The sequence below is a fragment of the Paroedura picta genome, chromosome 18, assembly GCF_049243985.1.
Source record: "Paroedura picta isolate Pp20150507F chromosome 18, Ppicta_v3.0, whole genome shotgun sequence".
NCBI classification, from domain to species: domain Eukaryota; kingdom Metazoa; phylum Chordata; class Lepidosauria; order Squamata; family Gekkonidae; genus Paroedura; species Paroedura picta.
Window position 1 is genome coordinate 3247996 of NC_135386.1, and position 25859 is coordinate 3273854.

General features: G+C 50.4%; 1 protein-coding gene across 5 annotated transcripts in view; it reads left to right on the forward strand.

Annotated features, from left to right (window-relative positions):
- SCAPER (S-phase cyclin A associated protein in the ER) overlaps window positions 1–25859 on the forward strand; it is a 121594-nt gene that overhangs the window by 79593 nt on the left and 16142 nt on the right. For all 5 annotated transcript variants that reach the window (XM_077318168.1, XM_077318169.1, XM_077318166.1 and 2 more), the window contains 6 exons: window positions 2449–2564; window positions 8994–9117; window positions 17366–17595; window positions 20381–20536; window positions 22233–22470; window positions 25448–25597. In XM_077318168.1, coding sequence (XP_077174283.1) covers window positions 2449–2564; window positions 8994–9117; window positions 17366–17595; window positions 20381–20536; window positions 22233–22470; window positions 25448–25597 — 1014 coding nt within the window. The remainder of the gene's footprint in view (window positions 1–2448; window positions 2565–8993; window positions 9118–17365; window positions 17596–20380; window positions 20537–22232; window positions 22471–25447; window positions 25598–25859) is intronic.

Genomic DNA, 25859 nt, shown 5'->3' on the forward strand with positions numbered 1-25859 from the left:
CAGGCTGCTGCTCTTAAGTACAACACCAGGCTGGCTCTTCTGAAGACACATACACACAAACCCCAATTTGTAGATTGCCTTACTTTAGAATCACAGGAGTAAAGCACTGTACCGCGTTGTTATGCTCATGCGGGGATGCTGGAAGTCAGGCTTCCAACACCCAGGACAACCCTGCGAGAGCAAAGCCTTTCCCACACGCCTTGCCAAAAGGAAGCGACGGCCCACGCAACCCTTGCCGAATGAAAATCCCGTTCCAGGATCTTGGGCAGACAGGTTACTTCCTAGTGGGAAAATACCGTCAGATTCGAAAACAGGACTTAAGAATCCGCCTGGCTAGGGATGTCCATTCCCAGGTTGGACCTGGCGATCCCCCAGAATTTCCTCTCCAGGCAACAGAGACCAGTTCCCGCTAACAAGTGTGACATCGCAGTGGTCACTATTGTGATGTCACAGGGATTGTCATTTAGATTGCTTTGATTTTGTTTACTACAACACCCGTAAGAAATATCTACGGGTTAGATTGGGGGGAGGGGCTTCAGGGTTTTCAAAATATGCACCAGCATTCTAATAAACCCCCTGCACGGTGATGGGAAAACCCGTCCTCGTTGGTCCCCAGAATGCAAACACTGAATTAGGTGCCACAAAAATTGTGCACGGATAATGTTAAAAAATGAATGAAACAAAACGAAATCCATTTAGTGTACAGTGGCGTTGGAAACCCAAATTAAAAACAGAGCCCTTGAATTTAGTCTCTGGATTGAAACCCCAGGGCTAAATAGTCCTCGGTGTACATTAAATAATACAAATAAATATCCGCAAGTCGATGACATACAAATACGACCAGAGTCACAGTAAACAAAACTCAATGCATTTTGGCCCAGAGGACCTCCAAGAACCATCGTCGGTATAATAAGCCAAAATATGAATTTATTTATTCACATTTTGCACCATGCGGGCCAAGTGGTGACGTTATTTGAATCGTGGGTCTCGTTCCATGATTTCCATGCTCACACCTAAAGACACATTGTCCATTATCCCGATGGCTCATTCCCTCATGAGGCGCGTGCATACATCCTGGCAAAACACACAGTTGCCCCCTTCTTCAAAACTGTGCCTCTCTTCCACAAGTCCCCATGCAGTAGGAACAGCAAGTTTTGAGTTTAGTGGCACCGTCGAAACTGATGTTCTTTTGGGGGGACGATGCAGCAGGAAGGTGTTTTTGGAGGGGCCACCAGGAGCCGGCAAGGATGGGGGGGGGCAGGCTCACCTCGGCATTACTCTTGGACGCAGGAGCCCTTGTTCCCCCTTCTGCTGTCCTGGATGCCGACGCAGGCTCCTCTTCTCCCTTGATTACAAAGGACTTAATTATTATCTGCAGAAGAGTCAAGTACAAAGACAGTCCATCCAGTCTGACCTGGGCTGCACTGCAGGCTACCAGAGATTAACACCTGCTTCTCCTTTGATTAGGTTAGGTAATAACAGTTCCTTTACTTAATAATTGGATGGATTCCCGGGGCCGTGTAATTCAGGTTTTCAGCTGTCTTTTTCTTTCTTGCTTGCTACTTTTTTTTTTTTTGGCTGGCATGTGTATTATTGGAAGGCAGCCTGTAATCCTATTAGTTCTTTGACTACCGGGGGTGGGGGGGGAGAGAAGGGGGAGGGATGCAGAGCCATTAAGGTGTTGTATCAAGTAGGGGAACAAGTAAGCCACACGCAGTCGGAGGTCTCGTTTAATTCAGCCTATATAATCACACGCGGACCATAAAATAAACAAGGGGAGCTTAAGTACCTCGTGGGCCCCTACGCAGGTAGACGTTCCGGCCTTTTCTTGTAAATTGCTCTCCCTGGCTTTTCGCCTCCTAGAGATGGCTTGTTGGAATTTTGGTTGGTGGCTGGTTTGAGGTGTAGACTCCCCACTCCAACTGCAGAGTGGATGGACATAACGCATCATCTCCGCTGGACACGGAGATACATGCCTGCGCATGAACAGTAAAGCGCCTGCGTCAGAAAAGATAGGGTCAGGATCACGGGGCAGTTCTGTATTTCCAATCTACCCTAAAGATGCCTCTTGGTTTTTCAACCAATGGAATATAAGCTGTTGCCTTGTGGGGGAGATCTTGGGAGGCCGTGCACATAAAATCCCCTAAATAAATAGGCAGAAAGAGTAAATGGGGGGGCGGGAAAATGCCTTCAGGCTGGTGACCTTATTTCCAAAGCGTTTCCACAACTCTTAACCCTGTTTTCCGTGCAATTTTGAGAGAGAGAGACGCTAAAAAGTTGGTTTCGCCGTTGTTTTGGAAGTATAATGTTCTTGCATCCAGATCTTGTTACCGAGAGAGTAACAGCGCCGAATGTAAATCCTTTTTGAAATCTCACCAGCCTCTGCCTGATTTTTCTGTTAGTTATTTGGACTAATTAATTAATGTATTTTTTAATTTTTCAATCCAGAATGCTGCGGATCAGGTGGCATTTCATGCCGCCGGCGGATTTACGGCCCTGGAGCAGATCCTTCAAGCCGCGATCTCTTCCACCAACCTGAACACCGTTTCCCGAATTCCTCTGAAGTAAGTAGCGATGCTTGGCTCGCTGTTTTTGAGCAGTAAATTATGTCATCCGCGGTTCAGACTCTCTTCCTGGCTCTCTTTCTGCCTGACCTTGCTATTTCGCGCCAGGCAGCTGACGAGCAGGGTTACAGGGAATTTTATGGACGTGTCCCACCACTGAAATCTTGTACGGGATCTGACCGTCGAGCAAGTTTTGAGAAAGTCCGGTTTGGGGGAAGGGTCCTGTTTCAGATCGGTGAGAAAAAACGTGTCTATCAGGGGTGTGACGTCAGCCTCTTGACCCAAGCTCAGCTCATGTTGGAGAAGGACTCCAGCTGTATATGTGGGCACTTTTGTCGTGCAGTTTTTCTCTGCTGTGTTAGGAGAGGTGGGTATAGATGGCCAATCTGGTAGAACAGGGGTAGTCAACGTGTGGTCCTCCAGATGTCCATGGACTACAATTCCCATGAGCCCCTGCCAGCATTTGCTGGCAGGGGCTCATGGGAATTGTAGTCCATGAACATCTGGAGGACCACACGTTGACTACCCCTGTGCTAGAATATCCAGTGGCAAGGAGACCCCATGCTGACAAAAGCATGTTTCCTCCGAACCACCCAGCCTCTGAGATCCTGCCACCGGACGCAAGAATCTGTGGCTTGGATTCAGACCGCTGCCAATGGAGCAGAACCCTTTGCTGCGTGTTATTGCCGCATCCCTTCCATGCGCAGGAATAGTGTGGAATATTGCACGGGTGGCCGCAGTGGGCAGGGAGAATGGACAGAAGTGTTCTCCTCTGCCACCCTTCCATAGGTCATTGCTCCATCTGTGCGCGAGGAGAAATTCCCGCTGATGGGGAAAAAAATAAAGACACAAGTTGTAAACACGCCTGGACAATTTTGCTGCCACCGACCCGATTGCAAGAGACCTCTGGATTCTTTCTCAGGACCGAAAGAAATATTCTGCTCCTTTATCCCAGGGATAGGGAGGGGGATACAAGAGGAACAAGGAACTTAAAGAAGGAAGTTCCTAGTGAACACCGAAATCCCTTCCAAATTGTGTGAATGGAGCCCTTTGTGGGAGCTGCTACATGTCTGCGATGTTTTTGGCAGCCGTTCCACTTAGAAGAATTCGGTTAATCGCCGCTACATTTTGGCCGGGGCTTCTTTTGCCGCTTCAGAAAACAAAAAGAGCTAAGCAAGGGTTAATCGGACCAGGGAGGCGTCTGCATAGCTCCCGTAGTAAGCCGCACTGTGGTATCCAGGGGAGCACGGCAAACAAAACAAAACTCCGTGTTGCTATACACAAGCACGTGCATGATTCGCCGTGGTTTCCTTCAACATAGGGCCTCTGGCCACGCATGTCTGCATTAACTGGAGAAAGCAAAGGTGGTTTCCATTTTAAACAGCAATGACCAACCCCTTTCTCCTTTCCTGCCGGGACGGATACCGTTCACTTTGTTACGCAGGCAGGACACTGGACAGAGGAGAATGTGCAACTGTCTGTATTGTGAAAACAGGAAGCTGAGGCTGCCCACGGACCAGGCAGGCTTGATTCCCCGCTCCGGCACATGCAGCCAGCTGGGTGGCCTCGGGCTAGTCACAGCCCTGTTAGCGCTGTTCTCCCAGAGCAGCTCTCTCAGCCCGACCTCCCTCACGGGGTGTGGGGAGAGGAAAGAAAGGTGATCGCAAGCCGCTTTGAGGTTCCTTTGGGACGTGAAAAGCAGGGTACAAAAGCCAAGCCGTCATGTTCTTCTAACGTATCCAAGGAGCTCCCCGGATCACAAACCCGCCTTCATCATCGGGCCTCCGTTCTTGCAGTTGTTTTGTGAAGGTTTCTGTCGGAAGCCGTATGTGTGTGTGTTTTTTCCCCCCAAGCGTACAGGTTTATAGAGGAGAAGTTCAGATTTCATGGCTGGTGGCTTTGCAGACAAGCAGAGACCTGCCCACTTGGGTGCAGTTATTAACTCTTGGTATCGGGGAACGGGTGAGGTTCGGTGACTGTGAACATTCGCCCTTTCGCTAGAAACCGAATCTCGGTTTATAAAACCAAGCCGCTATCCCGTACTGCTTTTTAGCACGAAATAACAGGATTTTTACCCTTTGCCACGTCCCTTGCTGAATTTACACGCAGAATCCTAAACAAACGGCCTGACGGATTCTGCACATGAAGAAGGGCATTGTTAACCATTAATAAACATCTCCTTGGCGCTGCGTTCAACAATTCAACTGTTTGGGGTTCGGGACGGAGGAGACTGCATTGACTTTATCCTTAGCTCTGGCGGTGTGTGGCGGGTCAGAATTTTTGTCCCGCATCAGTAAAATCACATTTTTTGGGTGGGTTGGGTGAGTGGGGTGGGTGGGTGGGGTGGGTGGGTGGGGGCATCCGACGTTTCGAACTTCCCAGGATTATTGGATCAGCAAGAGTCGCATTTGAACGTGAAGGCTGAGGAATTCTCCCTCGCCCTCCCAATTAAGACGTTCAGAACAGAAGCATTTGACGGGCACGGCTTCCTAGAGCAATTCTAGGATGGTACCGCGCCATTGAAGCTCGGAGGACAAAACATGTACCTGGGGGGGTGGCAGTCCGTGCAGGGCATTTATGAAGTCTGCATGTCAGAACTCACGCCTGAGCATAACAAGGACCCCTTTGTGGCGTTCTGGGCCCTTAACACAATACCCAAATCCAGTTTGATTAAAGTCGGTTCTGGATCCTAGGCCCGGGAACCTCACAGTACATGGGTTTTGCAAACGTTTGGGTGGAGAGAGCTGCATGAGGTTATAATTTAGGCAGGGATGATGTGAGATTGGCCCTCTCACCAGATACCTTTGAAAGTGACCCCTACCCCCTTTTCAAAAGATGTTTGCCCCAAAGCTGCTAGCTGAAGGGCTGGTTAAGAGTCTTACTGGGCGTGTGAACTTCTAATAAATTATCAACTAATCATGTGGTTCTCTGGATCCTAACAGATGGACATGTGTGTGTAGCCGATACTAATCTGCCATTTCTCTCTCTCTGTCTCTCTCTCTCGCTCTGTCTCTCTCTCTCGCTCTGTCTTTCTCTGTCTCTGTCTCTCTCTTTCTCTCGCTCTGTCTCTCTCTCGCTCTGTCTCTCTGTCTCTCTCTCTCTCTCTGGCAAATTAGGGTGCTTTGGCTCTAGAAATATTTCAGTTTGCAGTAGTTTTTAATCACTCCATCACTGGGGATATTTCACATTTCACCGCGAGACCGAGAATATAATCAACCTTCCTATAAATCACGGCGGTTTTTTAATGTGCCATAGTTTAAAGTTACAGCCGCCTTCAAATTTTTAAAAAGCCGTAAATTAGGCCATAAAGTACAAGCTTAAAAGAACTCGAGGTCTCGGAGGGAGAAGGGGAGAGGGTCTGGCTCGTGTGGTATATATTTACAGACACGCGTGTCCTAACGTTTGATCTTTAGGGCACAGCGCTGACCATTCAGAGCTCTTCCTCAAGATTTGCACCCCGTTGCAGGGTGCTTTCTGAAGAGACGCATGGAACACGCCTGACTGGGAAGCAGGCTTTTGCAACCAGCCCCGGAAGGGTTTCCTGAGTGGGTGGGAGTTAATTAATTTTTTATCCTTTGTAAAAAATGTTAAAACGTTTATTGGGCGATATGGCCATATATGGTCGAGTTGACCCGAAACACCCCCCCATAAAAATGCCAAATGTTGAGCTCGAAGTGGGGGGGCCTGGGTTGGCGTGTGCACAGCTGTGCTTCCCAAAATGCCCCCCCCGCAAATGCCGTAGCCCCCAAGGGAGCTCCGCAGAGGCGATAACCCTGTTTTCTGATCATCCTGTGAAATAGGTCACATGCGTGAGTTTGCCTCTCTCAGCTTCCAAACAGTTTCTTCCCAAACGAGTCTTAAGAAAAATAAGCGGGGCTTCCTTAGGATTTGTCGGAGTTAAACCCGAAACCACGCATCGGAAGCAGACGGATTGAAACCCAAGGATCTGCAGGCCATCCAGCGGGGCTCCAAAGCTGATTTAGAACCCCTGCAGCCGTCTGGCCATCGTAAGGGGGTTGAAAGGGAGAACAACCCATTTGCGTCCGGGTTGCGTTCGTTGATATTTGATATGTGCGGAAGGACGAGCAGCAGGGAACACCGCCGTTTCCGGGGGAAGGGGGGAAATCGATAACGGGCGTGTACGGGCGGAGTGTTTCGAGGCGAAAATTCGTGCTTAACGTTCGGGGCCTTGAACCGAAACGGCGACAGCTGCCATTGCCTTAATGAGATTAAAATAAATAAATGAGTTGCGCCGTCTTCAACCTGCCCTTTAACACTGTGCCCTTTAACACTGTGCCCTTTAACCTGGGGCCTGCCGTGCCGACGACCCTTCCGATTTGTGAATTAACTGGATCCGAGCCACGACCCCTTTGAAATGCGCTCTGACAATGGCACTCCCTCGTTAACAAGCGTATTGTGTTCTTCCTCCCGGTTCTTAAGTCCGTTCCGTAGCCTAGCGAAAAATCTGCAGCAGGTCTTTCCCCGGGCTTTGTCCCCCCCTCCCCCCTTGGATAGACAACTTATGTAGAAAAACATGAAGTGGAGATTGCCACTTGCCACAGTAGAACGCAAAATAACCCTCTGTAGGTTTGTCCAGCCCTGAGTATCCCGGACGAAAAATCCGCCTAACGAATCCTGGGAGCGCAGTGGCGAAATTCTCACACAGAGCTGTAACCGGCCCAAGGGCACCCAGCTGGCTGCACATGGAAGAGTGGGGAATCTAGTTCCCCAGATTAGAGGCGGCCATTCTTAGCCACTGCACCAAACCGGCTCTCCGATTTTATTCACTTGCTGGAGAACCACCTTGGTCTAGAGGTTTAAGAGCAACCATCTCTCATCCACCCTCTTTCAACCTTTCGATCATGGCGGAACCCCTTGAAATAATTCTTCAGACTTCAAGGAGCCTTGTTGGTGACGTCACCTGGCCACACCCCTGGAAGTGACATCACTGCCACACCCTTTGCCTTCTTTTGGCTCCCTCCCACCACCTTGACGACTACTGTGGCAGCTCGGCCTCCTGCCGGCTGGAAAGAACAGAGCTGAGACGACGGCCCGGACTACCCCTATGCCATCCCAGAGCTGCCGCCGGGCCCCCTTCCGAACTCCCGCAGACCCCCAGGGGCCCACAAACCCTTCTCTAATCTGAAGAACAACAAAGCAGACTGAACAGCTACAACATAAAGTGTATTCTGCTTGACTGTCTCCGACACTCGCATTTGGGAGGACAAAGCAGCTGGGTCCGTGTTGGGGGGGGGGGTGTTGTTGTTTCCACACTTCTTCAGAGGAAGTGTTAATGGGTCCCTGAAGATGACAGTGGTGGAAGGAGCTTGTGTGCATAAACAAAATTTGGATGGGCCTCTTCTGTTCTGGACAATCGTTCAGGTGCATTGGTCTTTCCCCCCCCCCACCCCACCCCCCATCAAAACGCCTTTCATTCTATTATCACGCCTTGCTTCCTCCAAGCTTGTTCGGAAATGCAGCCAGGCCTTTATAAACTGGTCCCAACGGAGAGGTATTGATTAGACTGGAGGACGGGGTTCTTGTCCCCTTCTCCCCGAAGGTTTTGCTTCTCCACGGCCCACGGTTTGATTCTTTTCCTGCTGCTCGGGTATCTTACGGAAGATAGCTGTAGATTTCCCATTGCAGCGTGGAAAGAATTCTGGGCCCGTCTCCTTCAGTCGGTGTTGTTGGGCGTACGGATCCGTGCGTGCGCCAGGTCTTGCTGTGCTCTCATGCAACGAAGTTACTTGGGAGAAAATGCTGCTTCAAAAGGCATCTAGCCAAGACTTTTTGGCAGCCGAAGGAACAAGCAGGCTTGTACGGATATCATATCATAGAATCCTAGAATCCTAGAGTTGGAAGGGACCTCATGGGTCATCTAGTCCAACCCCCTGCACTATGCAGGACACTCACATCCCAGTCGCTCATCGGGCTGAATTATTTGGAAATCAGCAAATTTCTCTGGTTCCCAAGCAGCCCTAGTTAAAAGGGCCAGACTGTTCCTGAGACCTTGGATTGACCTTGATGGACCAAGGTTCTAATTCAACGGAAAACAGCTTCATATGTGCATATAATACTTCCCCGTAAAACAGCTGTTACGCCAAGGCTGAGGCCTGGAAATGTTGATACGCTGCCCTCCTTGCCTGCTAGTGCACCCCTGAAGCTATTTCTCCTAAGAACTTACATGCCCCGCCCACTCATTTTGGCACCCATAAAGAGGAGGCCACCTGAAGGTTGAATAAATGGGACGCGTTTTGGTTTTTAATCCTGAGTCTTAGAGTTTTAAGAACCTGTTCTATTTAACAATGTTCTGTACATTTTAATTTTTTGTAAGGTGCCGTGAGGCCCTGAGGAAGGGCGAGGTATAAATGCGAAAAAAAATAAAGAAATAATTCCAGATTGGTTATCAGAATCCTTTTTTCTGCCTAGGTCGCTCTGTGGCACGCTGAACACCTACCACCTGGCCTGCAGCAGCTGTGCGGAAAACTGCGCCTACGTTTTATTCAGCAGCAGGATCACCGTCCTGATGGATCTGCTGATGCACCAGTTAACGGTACGTCTTGGACGGTTTCCGCGTTCCGTTTGCCGCGGGAGTCTCCTAGCTCGCGGGCCCCTTACAATGTGCCTCAGATGTGCGTGACGCGGGCTGCGGCTAGACCCCAGAAAACGATAGGGTGAAAGGACTAAAGGGCGTTTTTTTCAAATTGCGTGCTCAGAGACCAGATACCCAGAAATTTGATTATTTATTTATTTAACGCATGGCATGCGTCACCGTAGGATAGCCTGGCCAGAGATGTTCAGAGCTGGTTTGAAAAAGAGGAAGAGTTGGGACTTATATGCCGCTTTTCTCTCCCCGAAGGAGTCTCAAAGCGGCTTACGGTCGCCTTTCCTTTCCTCTCCCCAGAACAGACACCCTGTGAGGGAGATGAGGCTGAGAGAGCCCTGATATCACTGCTCAGTCAGAACAGCTTTATCAGTGCCGTGGCGAGCCCAAGGTCCCCCAGCTGGCCGCATGTGCCCTTGCCCGCCTCTGCATTGCAAACTTAGTGTTCCTTGGAGGCCTCCCATCCAAATATTAGCCCAGGCCAACCCTGCTTAGCTTCTGAGATCTCACGAGATCCAGCGTACCCAGGCTATCAAGGCTGCCAAAAAGGATACTTGGCTAGAGCAGGGGTAGTCAACCTGTGGTCCTCCAGATGTCCATGGACTACAATTCCCATGAGCCCCTGCCAGCGTTTGCTTGAGAGGGAGCCTTTAATTGGGGGAGACTTTGGTTTTAAAAGTTGAGGTTCTTCTCCTGCCCTATTTCAGACGGTGACGGGCAGACCTAGATTTAAACAAAGCGGCCGTCCATCCTTGGAACGTGACCCGTCTTTGTCTTGTAATTCAGAGTTGTTTCCATTCCAGCAACGTACGACCCGTCTTAAAAGTTTAACAGTGTCTTAGCAGGTTTGCAAGTCAATTACTAAAAAAACAAAAAACAAAAAACAAAAAGGACATTTAATGGCAAAACTTTTTACTTTCATTTAATTTCTGATGTCATTAAATATTTCATTAGAATCTCATTTTTAATTCATGGCGGACCTGCTCGTCATGAGATATTTAGTCGGGAATCGCTACTTATAAATTGTATGTGTATATTTTCATGAGCCAAGCGGTTTGTTAATTGAAAAGTTATGTATGTGCCCTAAATAATTCACACGGCGCTGCCTGAATCAACAAGCCACAGGACGGCGGACGAACGCCAAAGGAAAGGAGCGTTCCCAAAGATTGCCGCGTACACAAAGGGAACCGAGAGGCGGCCTGTAAATTCTGCTCGTGGAGTCGTTTCCTGCCCCTTGTGCTTGGTCAGATCTTTCTCTGCGGGAAGCGGAGAGATGTTCCGTCTCGTAGCCGGAACACGGTCCAGGAAGAACATGAGATTCACCTCCTCCAGAGTCCTGTAGGCAGCTATGAGGTCAAGTTGACCAATTTCTTCACCGCAACCCTGTCGTATTCAGGGGAGGTCATTTCCTGCAGAGGAACAATTTGCCCATCCGCCTTCTAGAACTCCAGACCACAGAAATCAATCTCATAAAAAAAAAAATCTCAGTTGTGATGTACGTAAAATCATCCAGGACGAACGAGATCTCCCTTTTCGCAAAGACTGTAGCTCTTTCTCAGTAATTTACATCAGGGGTCACCGGATAACGGAAAGCTAAGCTCTAAAATCCTCGTTGTCTTCTTCTTTAGAGTTGTCCAGACCTTTGACAATCGCCCTTGGGAACCTTGACCTTTGCATCTCGGCAAGGTGGAAACGTGTATTTCCCCAAAGCTGCCCAAGAAGTTCTCTGTCTCCCATTCCTCCCCTCTCGTCAATCGCCACGCGAATCCAACCCATTGTGGTGAGGTTTTTGTCGCCTAATCCCCACTCGCACCGTTTCGGCTGGGTGTCTTTGAAGTTGCAACGTCCCGAGACTGAACAACAGCAGTCATTTCTCGGAGCAAAATCTAAGACCTGCCGGTTCAGAGTCCCATGGGGGGCAGCAGTACACTTACTTTAGTTTTAAAAAAATTTAGTTAAAAAAATCAATTATGAGATAATCACTTTTTTGGTTTTGAACCGTGGCTATCACCGCAATTTAGCAACCTCGGCGTAACCAATTGGTTGTTTCTTGATTTTCCGCAGTGGCTGTCTTCTCCTTTCCAGAAAGACGACGGCGGAAACCTTGTAATTCATAACGCAGACCCTTAAATCCCCTAGCTTGGTGTGCGTCTTTGGCTTGGCAAGGCTTCCCCGCTGCATGTTGATCCTCGTTCTTTCTCTGCGTGTTTTAAAAATAACCTCTGGGGGCAAGGCAGATTAATTTCTCATCGTATGGTCTCAGATAGATCAAAGGGGCCTCCCCAAATGCTTTGGGGGCGGGGGCCAAGTTGGCCAAACCGAGAAGAAACCGGAGCTCATTTGAGCTTCATCTTAGGTGCTTTTGTTCGTTCCAGCTAGGGCTTTCCTCTCAGAAGCGACACGGCCCACCGAGGGTTAAACGATCTCCACCGTTCTGCAAGGCAGGGAATTAAAAGCTAACCAAGGAGAACTGGATTCTCACTCCTTTGGGCTTCTTCAGCATAGTGTCTCAATTGCTTTCACTCCATGGTCAAGTTCAGCGTGAACAATGAACTTGGACAAAGCTGAACTGAATATTCAGGAGTCGGAAGTGAACGCTCTTCTGTCCCGTAAATGGGCCGATTTAATTTTTACATACAGTTTTGAAGACCTCTCCAGGAACAGATTTGGGAAGCCAAGCTCTTAGCTGGGCACATGCTTTATTTCTAATATATATACTTCAAAATTCTCCCTTTCTCACCCAGAGATTCCTGAAAAGTAAATGAATTCATTCTCGATGTGTCGCCTGTTTGTGTATGAACACTTGACCATCAATTAAGGTGTTCCTCCCAGGGCCTTCTTGGTTTTGACACCTATACCTGTTTGAAAAACTCATCTTATGAAGCTGGACTGATTCCTTTAGTTACCCAGAGTTGTTGGTTTTCTCTGCATTTGCTAGATGGGCTAGATCAGGGGTAGTCAACCTGTGGTCCTCCAGATGTTCATGGTCCTCCAGATTCCCATGAGCCCCTGCCAGCAACTCCACGATACCCAGTACCAAAAGAGAACAGAACTTTATTCGCTAGGACGTAACCAGGCACAGCTAGCTGCATCCCGACCACAGGAATTAAAAAAACGAAACCAAAGCAAAGGTTTCTTACCTTAAGGGATCGTGTTAAAATAACTATACCATGCTATAAGGGAACGTCAACAGAATCGCGTCCGTGCATGACATAACCCCAATTATCTCTCTACCCCCCTTTCGTTCTTTTAATTAAAATAAAGAACCAATTTTATTCAGAAATGAGACCCATTGATTTCTAGCAGGGCTTACTCTCAAGCTAACCCGCCTAGGATCGTAGTACAATTCTGTCACCGTTGCCTTTTTGCGATTAAATTGTTTCCGAACCCCTACACCTGTGACCCAGTTCTGGGGCAACAAATCCACGGCGCTTTCCTATCCTCATTTTGGAGGCTTCTGGAGATCTTCTAACATCCAGAACTGTTCGGAAAATACTATAGATTGCAGCGCCAAGCCTTCTTGAAAAAAATGGTCTCGGACAACGGTCAGCAATTCTTATATTCAGGTTTCCCCAGCTATTGTTCCGGTGTGCGTTTTTCTTCTCAGGAGCCTGAAGGACTGGAAATGTCAGGAGCTCAAAGCTTTGTTTAGCCCCAGCCAGGTAACGCCAGTCAATTCTATCTCTCCCCCCCTCCCCACCCCCGAGCTCACCACCCCACTATTGGCCTCAAGCCTGACCCCAGCAGACCACCCACCTTCGGAAGCAGCCGGGCTCAGAGCTTAATTGTTCAGTTTGCAGAGAGGGGAGCCAGCGGTATTTACTGCAAAATACACTCCAAAAGTGCACCTTTAGCTCTCCCCCCAAAACAAAAAAGTTTTGCCTGGGCAAGCCCAGCCGCTTTAAGTCTGCAGAAACCCCCCACGTCCCTGCCAGTTTACCCGAGCAGGTTTCAGACGCAAGGACCGAAAAAGGATCAGAGATTTTTTTTTTGTAATGGCGCAAGGTGTATAGCGTCTCTCCCCCCCCCCCCCGCACATGTCCCCCAAGGCGTTCTTACCTAGGAGCACTTTCTGCTTTTAAGAGAAAACGCAGTTGCAAAATAGTATCTTGTTATCCCGTGGCGGCAGCTGAGAGATACTTTAGGTAAACCGAGGGATTTTTTGAATAACGCAGCCTGCCTAACATTTCCCTCCTGTCCGTCACTCATGCCATAAATTGTTCATACAATGCTCAATTGTGCCTGTAGCAGACAGAGAGAGAGAGAGAGAGAGAGAGAGAGAGAGATGTTGCAGGGTAAAATCCGAGCTACAGACTCATCCTTTTGACAAACAAAAGTTTGGGATAGTCTTGCTTCTCCACCCCCGGTTCGTAGCTGAGACGGGCAGGGTTGACATCGACACGCACTTGGAAGACTTATCCGTTTCTCCCTCTTCCCGTATCTAGTTTAGAAGAAGAGTTGGGTTTTATACCTCGCTTTTCACAGCCCAAAGGAGTCTCCAAGCGGCCTGCCCTTCCTCTCTCCTCACAACAGACACCCTGCGAGGGAGGTGGGGCTGAGAGAGCCCTGTGAGAACAGCATTATTAGGACTGTGACTAGCCCAAGGTCACCCAGCTGGCTGCATGTGGAGGAGCGGGGCATCGAACCCACCTCGCCAGATTAGAAGCCACCCCTCTTAACATACGGGATTAACCCTCAGGGCCTTCCCAGCCTCGCTGGCTGCAGGCCCGTCTTCTCTGAAGAAGTGGTTCAGAAAAGTGCACGCCATTCTACAAATTTTATTAGCCTTCAAGGTGCCAGGCTAGCTCTTTCCCACAAGATTTGCTTCCTTTCAAAGGCCCCCAGGTTATTTCTGCCGGTCTCCGATGAGGAAAGCAAGGCGTAGTACTGAGCGATGCACGGCTGAAGTTGTAGTCATTAAGGGTGGATCACAAGCTGGTTCCATGAACCGTGGAAGGCCGTACCCTTCGACAGCAGCTGGCCTTTGCACCAGGGTGACAAATCTCTTAGCGTCATCCCAGCACCTTTGAACGTTTCTCTCAAGGTTTTGCCATTCACAAAGGAGCTGGGGGGGGGGCACCTGGCACAGGGGCAGCCCCACATCTCGAATCTTGCGGCAGCTTTTAATCGTTTTGCCTCCTAGACACAGGACCCAGCCCATGCTAATGGCTAAAAAGTAAGCCAGTTTTAGGAGCGCCTTGAAAAGGAATCCAGGGCACACCGAGGGATACGACCCTGGTTAGGGTCACACTTAAAGGACCTGACATGTCCATCTTTCTGTATTCCTCCCGGGGTTTCTCAGGGCCAGGAAAGAATTGCTGAGGATTCTAAGACTGGAATGCCCAGCAGGGTTCACTTTGGCCTGTCCTTCTGTGATTCATTGTGGAAACCATGCAGGTTCCAGTACAGATGACTGTATATTCACCTTCCTGGAACACATACATCCCCATGGAGCTATTTCAGATTGGGAAGGCGGCCTATGGAGAATGCTTAATGCTTTCCTTACATTGTGGCCCTCATCTTGAGCCCCATGCGCCCAGTAATTTAATCAACTGGAAGCACCAGTTACAAAACTCCCGACATCCTGTCCGGTTTGGGCTCTCTCTTGGTAATATCCGTCGCCCCACCGCCCATCTCGCCAGAATTGCAGCGGTCAAAGAAGAAACGGTAGACATTCTGTGTGTCAAACTTTCTAGAGAGTCAGTCCATTCTGAAGCATCCGGTGTTTTCCTCCGCCAGCCTGACCTTTCTCCTTTCCCGACCGACGGCGGGCCGCTCTGAACGTTCCGTAGCGTGCCTTCAGCCAGTCCTACACGTCGTTTCCGTGTAGACGACAGAGACCTCAACGCCGAATTATAAAAGAGAGTGACGTTTTGACACTGCAGGGGAAACTCAACCCCGCCACCACCACCCACCTGAAATAACCTTCATGCCATTGGAAGGGGAAACTTCCCGTACGAAATATTACCGATAACGAGAAACTTCTCCGGGGGAAAAATCGGCAGCGTGCCGCGTGAGCAACGCACACCCTTAATTGCTCTGGAATTGCAGCGTCTGCCTTCCTAATTAGATAGGTGTGCGTGTGTTTTAAATATAATCCATCGACTTTGGTAGACAATCAAAATCGTTAGACATGAATTACCCCGGTCTGTGTAAATTACAGAAGGAACATAATCCCCCCCTTTCTTCAGCCGAACCCGGATCGGCGGCCGACGTCTTCTCGCTTGCTCGCTTGGCGCGCGCCCAGGAACAGACTTATTACGATGAATTTTAAGTACCTGCTCCCGGCCCCGAGCTAATGAATAATGAAAGCACGTCCGTGTTGTTCGGTGTGTCGCCGCGTGTTACCGTATTCCCACCGAGAGGGATCCTGCGCTCAGTGAAGGGGCAGGGCGTCCCTTACGGAGGCGCCCTCGTGCCACTAAGTGGGAGAGAGAAATCGGTCACAGTCAGCTCGGTTATCGATCAAACGCCGGCCCCCAGAGCTCAGTTGGAAGGCGCGTTCGCAGAAGAAACGGGACGGGCCTCGAATGGAGCTAGGGTGTTTTCGGGCCTGGCTGCAGCCTGGCGGTCTGATCCAGGCTGGAGGGCCTGTAAAATGGTGCCATTCCACCAGCGTATGCTGGAGCATTTAAGAACATCTTCGACCAGGCTCCCCTGCCCACACCTTTCCCCTCCGTCTGAACCTTGGGGGATTTTAGAATGAATTTGGATCTGTTGACCCCAGGTCCATACAGGGTTCTGTGACGGGAGCGGTTTGCCTGATGTTTTTAGGATTTTTAAGGAAAATTCCATGGCTTGGGATTAGAACCTCGCATTTATTTTATTTATTTATTTATTCATTTGTTTGTTTGTTTAGGATTTAGGAACACTTGTATTTGATTTTAATCGTGTTAACCCCCCCGAGACCGTTGTTGCGGGAGGGGTGGCTGAAAAAAATCTCACATAAATGAAAATAAAGTTTAAATATTTTTACACCCCACTTTTCACGATCCGAAGGAGTCTCCAAGCAACTCCCCACTAGTGTGAAGTAGGTGGAGCCGAGAGAGCTCTGGCAGAACTACTCTATGAGAACAGCTCTAACCGAACAGTGACTAGCCAAGGTCACGCCGCCAGCTGCTTGTGGAGGAGCGGGGAACCAAATGCGGCTCTCCAGATTAGAGGCTGCCTCTCTTAAGCATTTCTCCAATCTGGCTTTGTACTGAAACTGGGTGACCAGGTCCCTGGACCTGCTCAACTCCCACTTGGAGCTGTCCGGCTAAGCAGAAGTGCTGAAACATCGGAAGATAAGGCATTGTTCTCGCGCACTGGAATAGTCAGGGATCGAGGGCTGAACTCGAAATGTTTTATTACAATTCAGTAAAACGTCACGCACGGAACCTCCTCTCTGACATTATTTATATAGCGCACAGACTGAATCCCAAGAATCGCCAGCCCAAAACTCTGTCGATGAGCTTCGGTAGAAGAAGCAGTGCTGGTTTTTTTTATAAACCGCTTTACTCTCCCCAAAGGAGCCCCAAAGCGGCTTACAATCACGTTACCCTTCCCACCCCAGCGACCCTGGGAGGTAGATCACTCTGCCCAGCCTACCTCACCGGGTTGTTGTGAGCGCAAGGGAGGAGAAAGCAGCCAGCCGCTTTGAGTCTCCGTCAGGAAAAAGGATGAGGGTACGAGTGAAATAAATAAAGGAACTGTGTAAAGAAATAAATGGACGTCCTTTATTTCATGCAGCCAGAACTGACAGGGGATTTCTTGAGAAACAGCATGGTGTCATGTTTAAAGACCAGCTGCCTCTAAGCTGGAGAACCGGGTTCGAATCCTCACTTCTCCTCCCCATGTGGCCAACTGGGTGACCTTGGGCCATCCTCAGTTCTCCTAGAGCTCTCCTGGGCCCACCTAACTCATGGGGCATCTGTTGTGGGAGAATTAAGGGGAAAGTGTTTGTAAACTGTTCCGGGACTCCTCCGAGTAATGTAAAGTGAGGTATAAAAAAACCCAACTCTTCTTCTACGGTGGCCAGGGATACGAAAGGGTTTACTTTAAATGCTTCACTGTCAGAATCGAGGCTCTGATCCCAAGGAATGTCCCTTTCTTTGCTGTTTGCATTTTTTGTGTTCACTTTAAAATATGATACGTGCTCCTTTTAAAATATATATATATAGAACTACACTGACCCTGGTTCTGTTACGTTGGGTAGGTTTATGTTCCGGATGACCTCAACGCCCTTTCGGGAAGGACCGTCAACAAGCAGGTGTTTGAAGGCCTGACAACGGGCCTTCTCCGGATCGTGGCCGTGGTGTTCAGGGGCCTGATCTCCAACGTGCCTTACGGGAACAACCAGTCCGGCGGCCCGAAGCCGCTTCAAGAAACGAAAAGCAAGACCTCACCGGTCGAAGCCTTTAACGGTCGGGTACAGGACCTCATCAGGTGAGAATACGGGCTGCCGTGGGTGCCGTTTCAGTTGCTCAGAGTATACCCTCTAATCTGGCGAGCCGGGTTTGAACAGCTTGATCAGTGCCGTGGCGAGCCCAAGGTCACCCAGCTGGCTGCATGTGGAGGAGGAGCGGGGGATCAAACCCGGCTCGCCAGATTAGAATTCGGCACTCCAACCACGACACCAAGCTGGCTCTTCTTACAACCAGAGCGCACGTCTTTGGATTCAGTAAGCAGATCGGTCCGTCGTGGTTACACCTCTCTGAGCAGTCTTGGCTCGCCCCGTGCTGTTAGGAGGACGCACTGTGCAGAGATCTCTTTTTTTTTAAATTGTTTCTTCCCTAAGGACATTCCTCTCCCCCCACCCCCACCCCTCCGAATTCCCATTGTTTATTTCCATCCTCTTTTCCCCAAGACGTGAAAAGGCACATTTAATTTTTCAGAGAGATCTTAATAAATTACTTTTTCCGTCTCTTCGGAACCGCCGTGCCCCCCACGCTGACCCCTCCTGCCCTCCTGCTGTGACCTCCTGCACTGTATATACCTTTCTCTTCCGCTGGAGGGTCGCTTCAATACGGAAGGGAGGAAGGCAAATTATGCCTCCCCGGTTCCCTGTCCTGTCGCAAGGGTCTCCCAGTCCTCGGAGGGGGTTTGAGACAAATGGCAGTAAGAACAGCGGCTTCTTCGAACTCTTCTGCTGAGTTCGCCCCAGAGATCTCTCAAACTGCGCGGGAACAAGCCATGTCTCTTTAAAGGTATAGCCATCCCCCTAAAGTGTGTCCTTTTTCATTTCTTCCCCGTCTCAGGAGCTTGGTGGCCTTCTTAACCACCTTGTCAAATAGACAATATTAAAACCTTACCTTGATTCTGAAACGACCCCTATTAAGATTACGAGTTCCCTCGCTTCGAATCGGGGCCCTGGAAGAGACTCCGTTTTTATGTCGCCTTAAGATAAGACGTGAGGATTTGTGTTTCACCAAGCAGTTGTCCTTTGCGGGTTGTCAGGTTCAAGTAACTTTCCCCATACTTTCGGGGGCTGGTGGCATCAACTTAGCATCCGAACCCAGTTGCCGAGTACCCTGTAACTTTGATATTATGAGGGTTGGAACACTGATTGATTGATTGATTGATTGATTGATTGATTGATTGATTGATTGATTGATTGATTGATTGATTGGACTTATAGCCCGGCACTCCCAGGGTGGCTCATGGTGGGTAACAAAAATCAGATAAAACCCCCATTAAAACCCAGGAAATCACACCCACAAGGTTAGCGGCGAGCAATAACCACCCACCCCAGTCCAGCAGTCTGTCACGGGGAGGGAGTCGTAACTTGGCTGATGGGCTGGCGTTAGTCTATTGCAGGGGTAGTCAACCTGCGGCCCTCCAGATGTTCATGGACTACAATTCCCATGAGCCCCTGGGTGCCACCCCTTTCCAAGGTCACCTGTGGGAAGATCGGAGACGAGGCCTTTTCGATCCCCCCTTTGATGGGGGGATAGACCTCCCCACAGCAGCTCACCTAATGCCTGACCTGTTCGCTTTTAAGCACCAGGTGAAAACCATTTTGCTGTGTGACTTCTTCCCACCCACCCCCACCCTCCCATTTCTTTTTCTGTTTATAAAGGCACCCCTGCCCTTCTCGACTCCCCCATTCCACAGGGGAGGGCCTGTCGTAATGAAAGACGGCTCCAAATTAAGGGCGCAGCCGTAAGAGGTAAAGCAGAGCGGACACCTGGTCACGGAGACCGGTGACCTTTGAAGGAATCCGCGCGTAAAGAAACACACCCTCCCCAAACAGGTTTTGCAAAAAGTGTGAAATTTCAGGCGGTTGTGTTTTCAAACTGGGAGGTCAGCCTTTTTTTTTTTGAAATTTTTGGGCCTACGATACCCGAGACCGGCCAAACGGAGCACGGGCGTTTCCCTTCCCACCCACACTGCTCCGAGGCAGAGCGGGAGGGTCAGGTCCAACCTCTCACCTGAGCCGTTTTCCGGGCTCTGGTTCTAACGGAGGAATAAAAGGCACGATGACAAGGTAATTGGACAATGAGAAGGCATTTCAGACAGGCAGGGCCGTATTGTCAGCGCGAACCATTCCCTTAGTAATCCGTTTACTGTGTGTTTTGGTGCACGGCCGAGGGAAATCGGCTCACGCTGGGTGAGCTGGACCACCTTTCAGCCGTGGAGAGGTGCAGCCGATCCCGGGGGAAAGGAGAGGCGTGTTCGCGCTGAGTGGCCGAAATTTCAGTCAGTATTTCCCTGTCTCTCTCCCTAAAATAGCAAGTTTAAAAATGTTTATTAGCATCTTTCTCCTTTATGGCCCTCGAGGTGGCCGTACAACGTAAATAAAACCAAAAAAAATAGACAAAGCCCTAAAAAACCAAGATCTCCAATCACCATTTAGGACTGTTGTATCCGTCACAGAACAAAACTGGCGTCCAAGAAAACCCTGCGCTCCCCAATCCCGAAAAAAGAAAATACACCATCCAAAGCACCAACCCTCCCAACAAAATTGGACTCCCTCTATAAGGTTAAGAAGGCGGTTTATGCATTACAATAAATATATTTAATTTACACCTTCAAAAAGCTGTACATCAATGTAAGGATAATCGTATAAATCCCGTCATTACCCACCCTGAGCCAAGCAGGAAGGGCAGGCTATAAAAATAAAGCTGTGCTGGTGATTGTTTATTGAAGTGGTCAGTGACTGGCATTGACGCCATTTTTCCCCTTCCTTCCTTCCTTCCCTCCCTCCCTCCCTCTCTCTGCCTTTCGCTAGCTACGTGGTGAATATTGGGTTAATCGAAAAGCTGAGCTGCTGCTTCCTGTCTGTCCAAGGGCCCATCGACGAAAATCCCAAAATGGCGGCATTCTTGCAAAACGCCACCGCAGCCTTGCAGGGGATGTGCCAGCTGTGCTTTGCTGTCAACGGGAGGTACGTGGACTTTGGCTGTCCAAAGGGGCAGAGCAGAGCGACAAACCCCGGTTTCCACGCCCTCCTTGAAGCCCCGCCCCACCCTCGCAGGCCCCGGTGCCCAACTGGCTGGTGAAGCCACGGCCAGAGTGAGCCACCTTGGGCCCTGCCAAGACGCCAAAGGGCATATCCCCCTCCCCCTGGGGCGTTCCCCGAATCCCTTCCATGCACTCAAACTGTGGGTTCATCTTAGTGAGCAAATCTGGTTTGCGGGAGAACGGCTAACCGCAGTTTGCCAGTTTGGATGAAACTCAAAATGGTCGCTCATTGACACTTAGAAAGGCTTTGCGTAAACTTGAGGCCGTTTGGGGCTCTCATCTGAAGCACGCCCGTGTTTCCAGGGTACTCCTTTGGGAAGTGAAAAGCGGGGTGCCAAAAAGCCAGCTTCTTGGTCCATTATAGGCCACCTTCACGGAGCAAAAAGCAGGGTGCCAAAAACACAACAGCTCTTCTCAGATCTGATGGGACCAAGCTAGCCTGAGCCATCGAGACCAACGCAAGCTCTGTGGTGTCGCCATAAGCAGCCAGGGGACTTGTAAAAGATAAAATTCACTTCTATCTAATTCGGCGCTCTGAGCAGCCGCCTGGTGAGCCCATCCCCTGTGGCTCTATCGACAGGTAGACAGGAGCGAGGCTGAGAACCGAGGCCTGCCTTTGAAGCCGTGAAGTCCAAAAAGGCTGGCAGCTCCTTAACAGCCTCGGATACCGACGCGAGACGTTAGAGCAGACGAAAGCATCGCAGGATCGGCCCCTTCTTGGGCTCCGTCCCAAGATGGCCGAATTGCTCGGGAGCAGTTCCAAAAGCGTTGGCAGACTTCACGTCCCGTCTCCTAAGGACGCTGCGCCACTGACTATAAAAGAGAATCTCCCCAGCGAGTCGAGCGCATACAGAACATCCCCAAACAGTATATCTGCAAGGCCGCCTCCCCATCGGAGTGCAAAAACAGGGCTGCGTTTCTGCATTTTATACGGGAAGGAGGGGGGGGGGACGAGGACAAAGTCTGCATCCCTGTCATCCCGCCAATTAATCTTGCGGTCGGCGTGTTGGCTGGAGGATCCCCGGAACGCACCAGGAGTTTTGGGCTCGAGAATACGGAGTGGCAGGGAGGTCGGGTCAAAAGGAGGCAAAGGAGGTGGGCCGCTTTGTGCTGTGTTTTATGGCCGCAATTAAGATAATGCCCGTTTTGGCCACTGACCGGCAAATAAAACATAAGCCGTTTGCGACGGGACAGGTTGTTCTGGCCCTGCTGCCTGCAGACAGCATAATCAGCAGACGCTGAACACTGCAGGAGAAAGGGGGGGGGTTGTCGCCCCTTGGTTCCCGGTCGTGCCCGGCCCACGCAATTCATCACCCCCCTCAAGGGAAACCCCTACGTCCGCTTGGCCAAATTACAAGATGTACGCGAGTCTGTGTCGGAAGGCGTCGAACACCGACTGGGATCTGGGTTCAAATCCCCCATCCTGTCGCCCAGCTTTCTGGGTTAGGCCCAGGCCCGTCGCACGCATTCCGCCTACCTCGCCGGGTTGTTGTGTTCAAGAAATGACCTGTTTGTCTGCCTTGACCTGGATGGCCCAGGCTGGCTTGATCTGGCCAGATCTCAAAAGCTAAGCAGGGCCGACCCTCATTCACACGATCCGTGTTGGGCTTCCCCGACAGGTCTTGGAGCATCTTTGACAACTCCCGCCAGGACCCCACGGGGTTCACGGCAGCTCTCGAGGCCACGGACCTGGTCGGGGTCTTGCACATGCTCTACTGCATTCTCTTCCACGGCACCATCGCGGACGCCGGCGCGGCGAGCCCGAAAGAGAGCTACGCGGAGAACACCATCCAGGTGGCCCTTCAGAGCCTGCGCCTCTTCAACAGCTTTGCTGTTCTCGATCTGCCCGCTTTCCAGGTAAGGTCACGTGCCCGAGACACACGTGTTTAGAATTGCGTATATTTCCACATGTCTGCTTCCATGCTTTCAAATCCGAAGAACCCTGGGTCGGATTCCGCTTGTGCAGCGGCCCTTCCGGCTCAGACACCCTTCCCGCTACAGCTCCAAATTCTTGAGGGCCCCAACCTGTGCGGCACCTTTGGGTGTCTGACAAAACAGTTGCCCTAAAATGGCTGCCTGAGGGGGTGGAGCCAGCCACAAAATGGCTGCCCAAAGAGGGTGGAGTCAGCCCTAAAACAGCTTGTTTTCGATCACTCCCCCAAAATCCACTTGGCAAAGCAACGTTTAAAAAAAACAACCTCAATCTTCAGGGGCCAACAAGGATCCTCAATGAGCAGAAAGCCCACTGGCTCATTTTCTAATTTGCCGGGCACCACGAGGGACGCCATTGAGTGCCGCGGCCCCAGCAGGCGTCGGATGCCGCTGCTCTAGGCTGGCGCACCACGTAGCACAGCTGTGCGGAAAAGTGGACAGAAATTGGGATCGCTGCCCCCTCACCTCGCCTGTGCACAAGAACCTTGCGTTCGTGCCAAGCGGTCCTTTGAAGCTTTACACGCGAGTGAGGTCAGTGTAGAAATTGAAATAAACAGACATTTCAGCCCGTCGCAAACACACATGAAGGTTTCTTGGACACTAGAGTCTCTCCCCTAATTAAAACATATATATATCTCCAGTTTTAAAAAGGACGATGAGGAATGTGAGAGATTTCCCCCCCGAGCCAAGCCTGCAAGCCAAACGGAGCGCACCGGTGACGTGTGGCAGGTGACGTCTGCGCATGGAAGCGCTCCGTGTTGAAAAGCGCTCAAAACCTTTATTACACTGAACAGCCGCCTGTCCTTCTGTCTTTATCTCGGGGCAGAGGTGCCTGGCGCAATAGCCAGGGCAAATTAACTCATTTCGCAGGAGGTTACGAGCTCAGCGTGAAAATTCACATGCGCTCCAATAGTCCCGTGGTTTATAGGGTCCGTCTTCTATTCATCCTGAGAATCTAAACACTTCGGAAGGGTGTCAGGAAGAAGCAGTGCAGGATACCGAACAGCCTGGGATTGAGGGAAGGGGGGCTTCCCTTGAAAAATGATTTGGGGGGCTTTATGTATAAACTGTGGGTGCCCCAAGTCAGTGGAAGCAGAATGTGCGGGCTTGGGAGCGCATTTGAGCATTTGCAAGGGGAGAGAATGGCTGCATCAAGCCATAAATGCAGAGAGCCCTGTATTGTGTCATGGTTAAAGAACAGCAGACTCAAATCCGGACTCGAATCCAGAGAGCTGGGTTTGATTCCCCCCTCCTCCTCCTCCTCCACATGCGGCCAGCTGGGTGACTGTGGGCCAGTCACAGTTCTCCTAGGGCTGATCTCGTGTAGCAGTTCTCTTAGAGCTCTCTCAGCCCCACCTGCCTCACAGGGGGCCTGTTGCGGGAAGAGGAAGGGAAAGGTATTTTTTAGAAAGTGGATGAAGCCCAAGTGGCCGCTGGAGATCTGATTGGTTTTGCACATGTTTTAAGAAAAATTATTTTGGCTGCAGCCATCCACACGGCGCTACACGAATCAAAGGAAGCGTCCCATGAGGATAAAAATATTTTTAATGCCCATTTATGTCAAGCAGAGCTTCTGTCTGAAGTGTCGAAGGGTTACTACTGAATTCACGTTACAGCCTCACAGTTTGGCATTTTGCAGTTTGGCTCCGCCTCCTGAAGCGGCCATTTTGTGACTGCAGCCCTCACCCCCCGTCAGAATCCCAAAGGCGCTCACAAGCTGAAAAAAGTCTTTAGACGCCCAGCGCAAGAGTTCTCCGAAGCTTGTCGTCAGCTGCATTATGCGACGAAGGCCATGAATTATTACGAGGACATCTTCTGGAAAGATCCACCCGTGGTCTTCCCCCGTGATTTTAAGCGCATCTCTTTTACGCCAGCCCTAAAACAGGGATCTGAGGAAATGTGAACGCCGGGCTATTTTGCCACAGGCCTGTCTGGAGGTTTTGTCCGAACGCATGTAGACTTTGATGTTCGTTCCTCATGCATCACTTTCCCCCTCTGACCCTGCGCTGCTTTTTCTGCTTGACATGTTTATTAAATAGAGGCTGGGGACTGTACAGATAAAATGGACTTCTCCCGAATCTCCCCACGAGAATCAGTTGGCCTGTTTCCAACCAGACTGACCCCACAGTGCCAAAACAAAAAAAAATTAATCTCTATGGCTGACATGGGTTCTCCCCCCCCCCCTTGCAATATTTTATCTTTTATTTGTTTATTTATAATTAGATTTTTATACAGCCCCTCCCCACGAATGGCCTCGGGGCGGTTTATGATATACGTTACTAAGCAAATAGTTTAAAAAGTATTACTTGTTGCAAGCCGGTGTCTGTGCGGAAATCGTAAGGCAGAGGTTTGCAAGAGTAGGGATTTGAGGAAAGGAGCACGTGACCGACGCTGGTGGAGGGGAAGGGGGGAGAGTCTTCAGGGTTTAGGGAGACAGTCGAGCAATGCTTCCCTGGTCCTGCTTCCTTTGGGGAGAGGGGACGGGTGTGGAGAAGGGGGCACCATTGAGCTCAAAGACGAATCTGCAGGACGTTTATCACAATGGCTCGGCTACAGTGACCTCTTTTTAAATGCGGACGGCGTGCAGGGGAAGGGGATTTTCATAAGAACCTAAGAGAGACCACGTTGGATCAGGCCAGGGGCCCCTCCAGTCCAACACTCTGGGTCACACAGGGGCCCAAACCCAGGGGCCACCAGGAGGTCCCCCAGCAGGGCCAGGACTCCAAAAGCCCTCCCTGTATGCCCCTGCCCCTCCAAAGCATCTCTGCTCATATATTATAAGGTCATCCACGTAATAATGCCCAGATGGCAGGGCCTGGGATCTACAGATGTAGCTCTCAGTGGTTTTATCGGAGTGTGTGCCTATCACGACTGGTAATCGTTTGTTCATTCTCCCCCCCAGTCCATTGTGGGCGCCGAAGGGCTGTCGCTCGCGTTCCGCCACATCGCAAGCTCCCTGCTGTGGCACTGTTCCCAGCACACCTGCGAAGCTCTGCTCCACGAAGTCATCGTCTGCGTCGGGTACTTCACCGTAAACCACCCGGACAATCAGGTAAGGGGGTTCTGCCGGAAGGAAGCTCTGCATTTTCCCTGTTGTGTGCGCGAAGCTCCTTTTTTATCGGGTCGGCTCTGCGTGGCCCTCAGGGGAACTCTCGTCTGCTTTGCGTGAGCCGTGAAGGTTCTTGGGCGAGCATGCGTGGATATGTGCGAAATCTGCGGAGAGGAAAAAAGCAGCAGCAAAGCCACAAAAAAACAGCGGAGAGGCTGCTCAACTGGGCCCCTTTTGGGCAGTCTCTTTGAACCGGGCTTCCCAA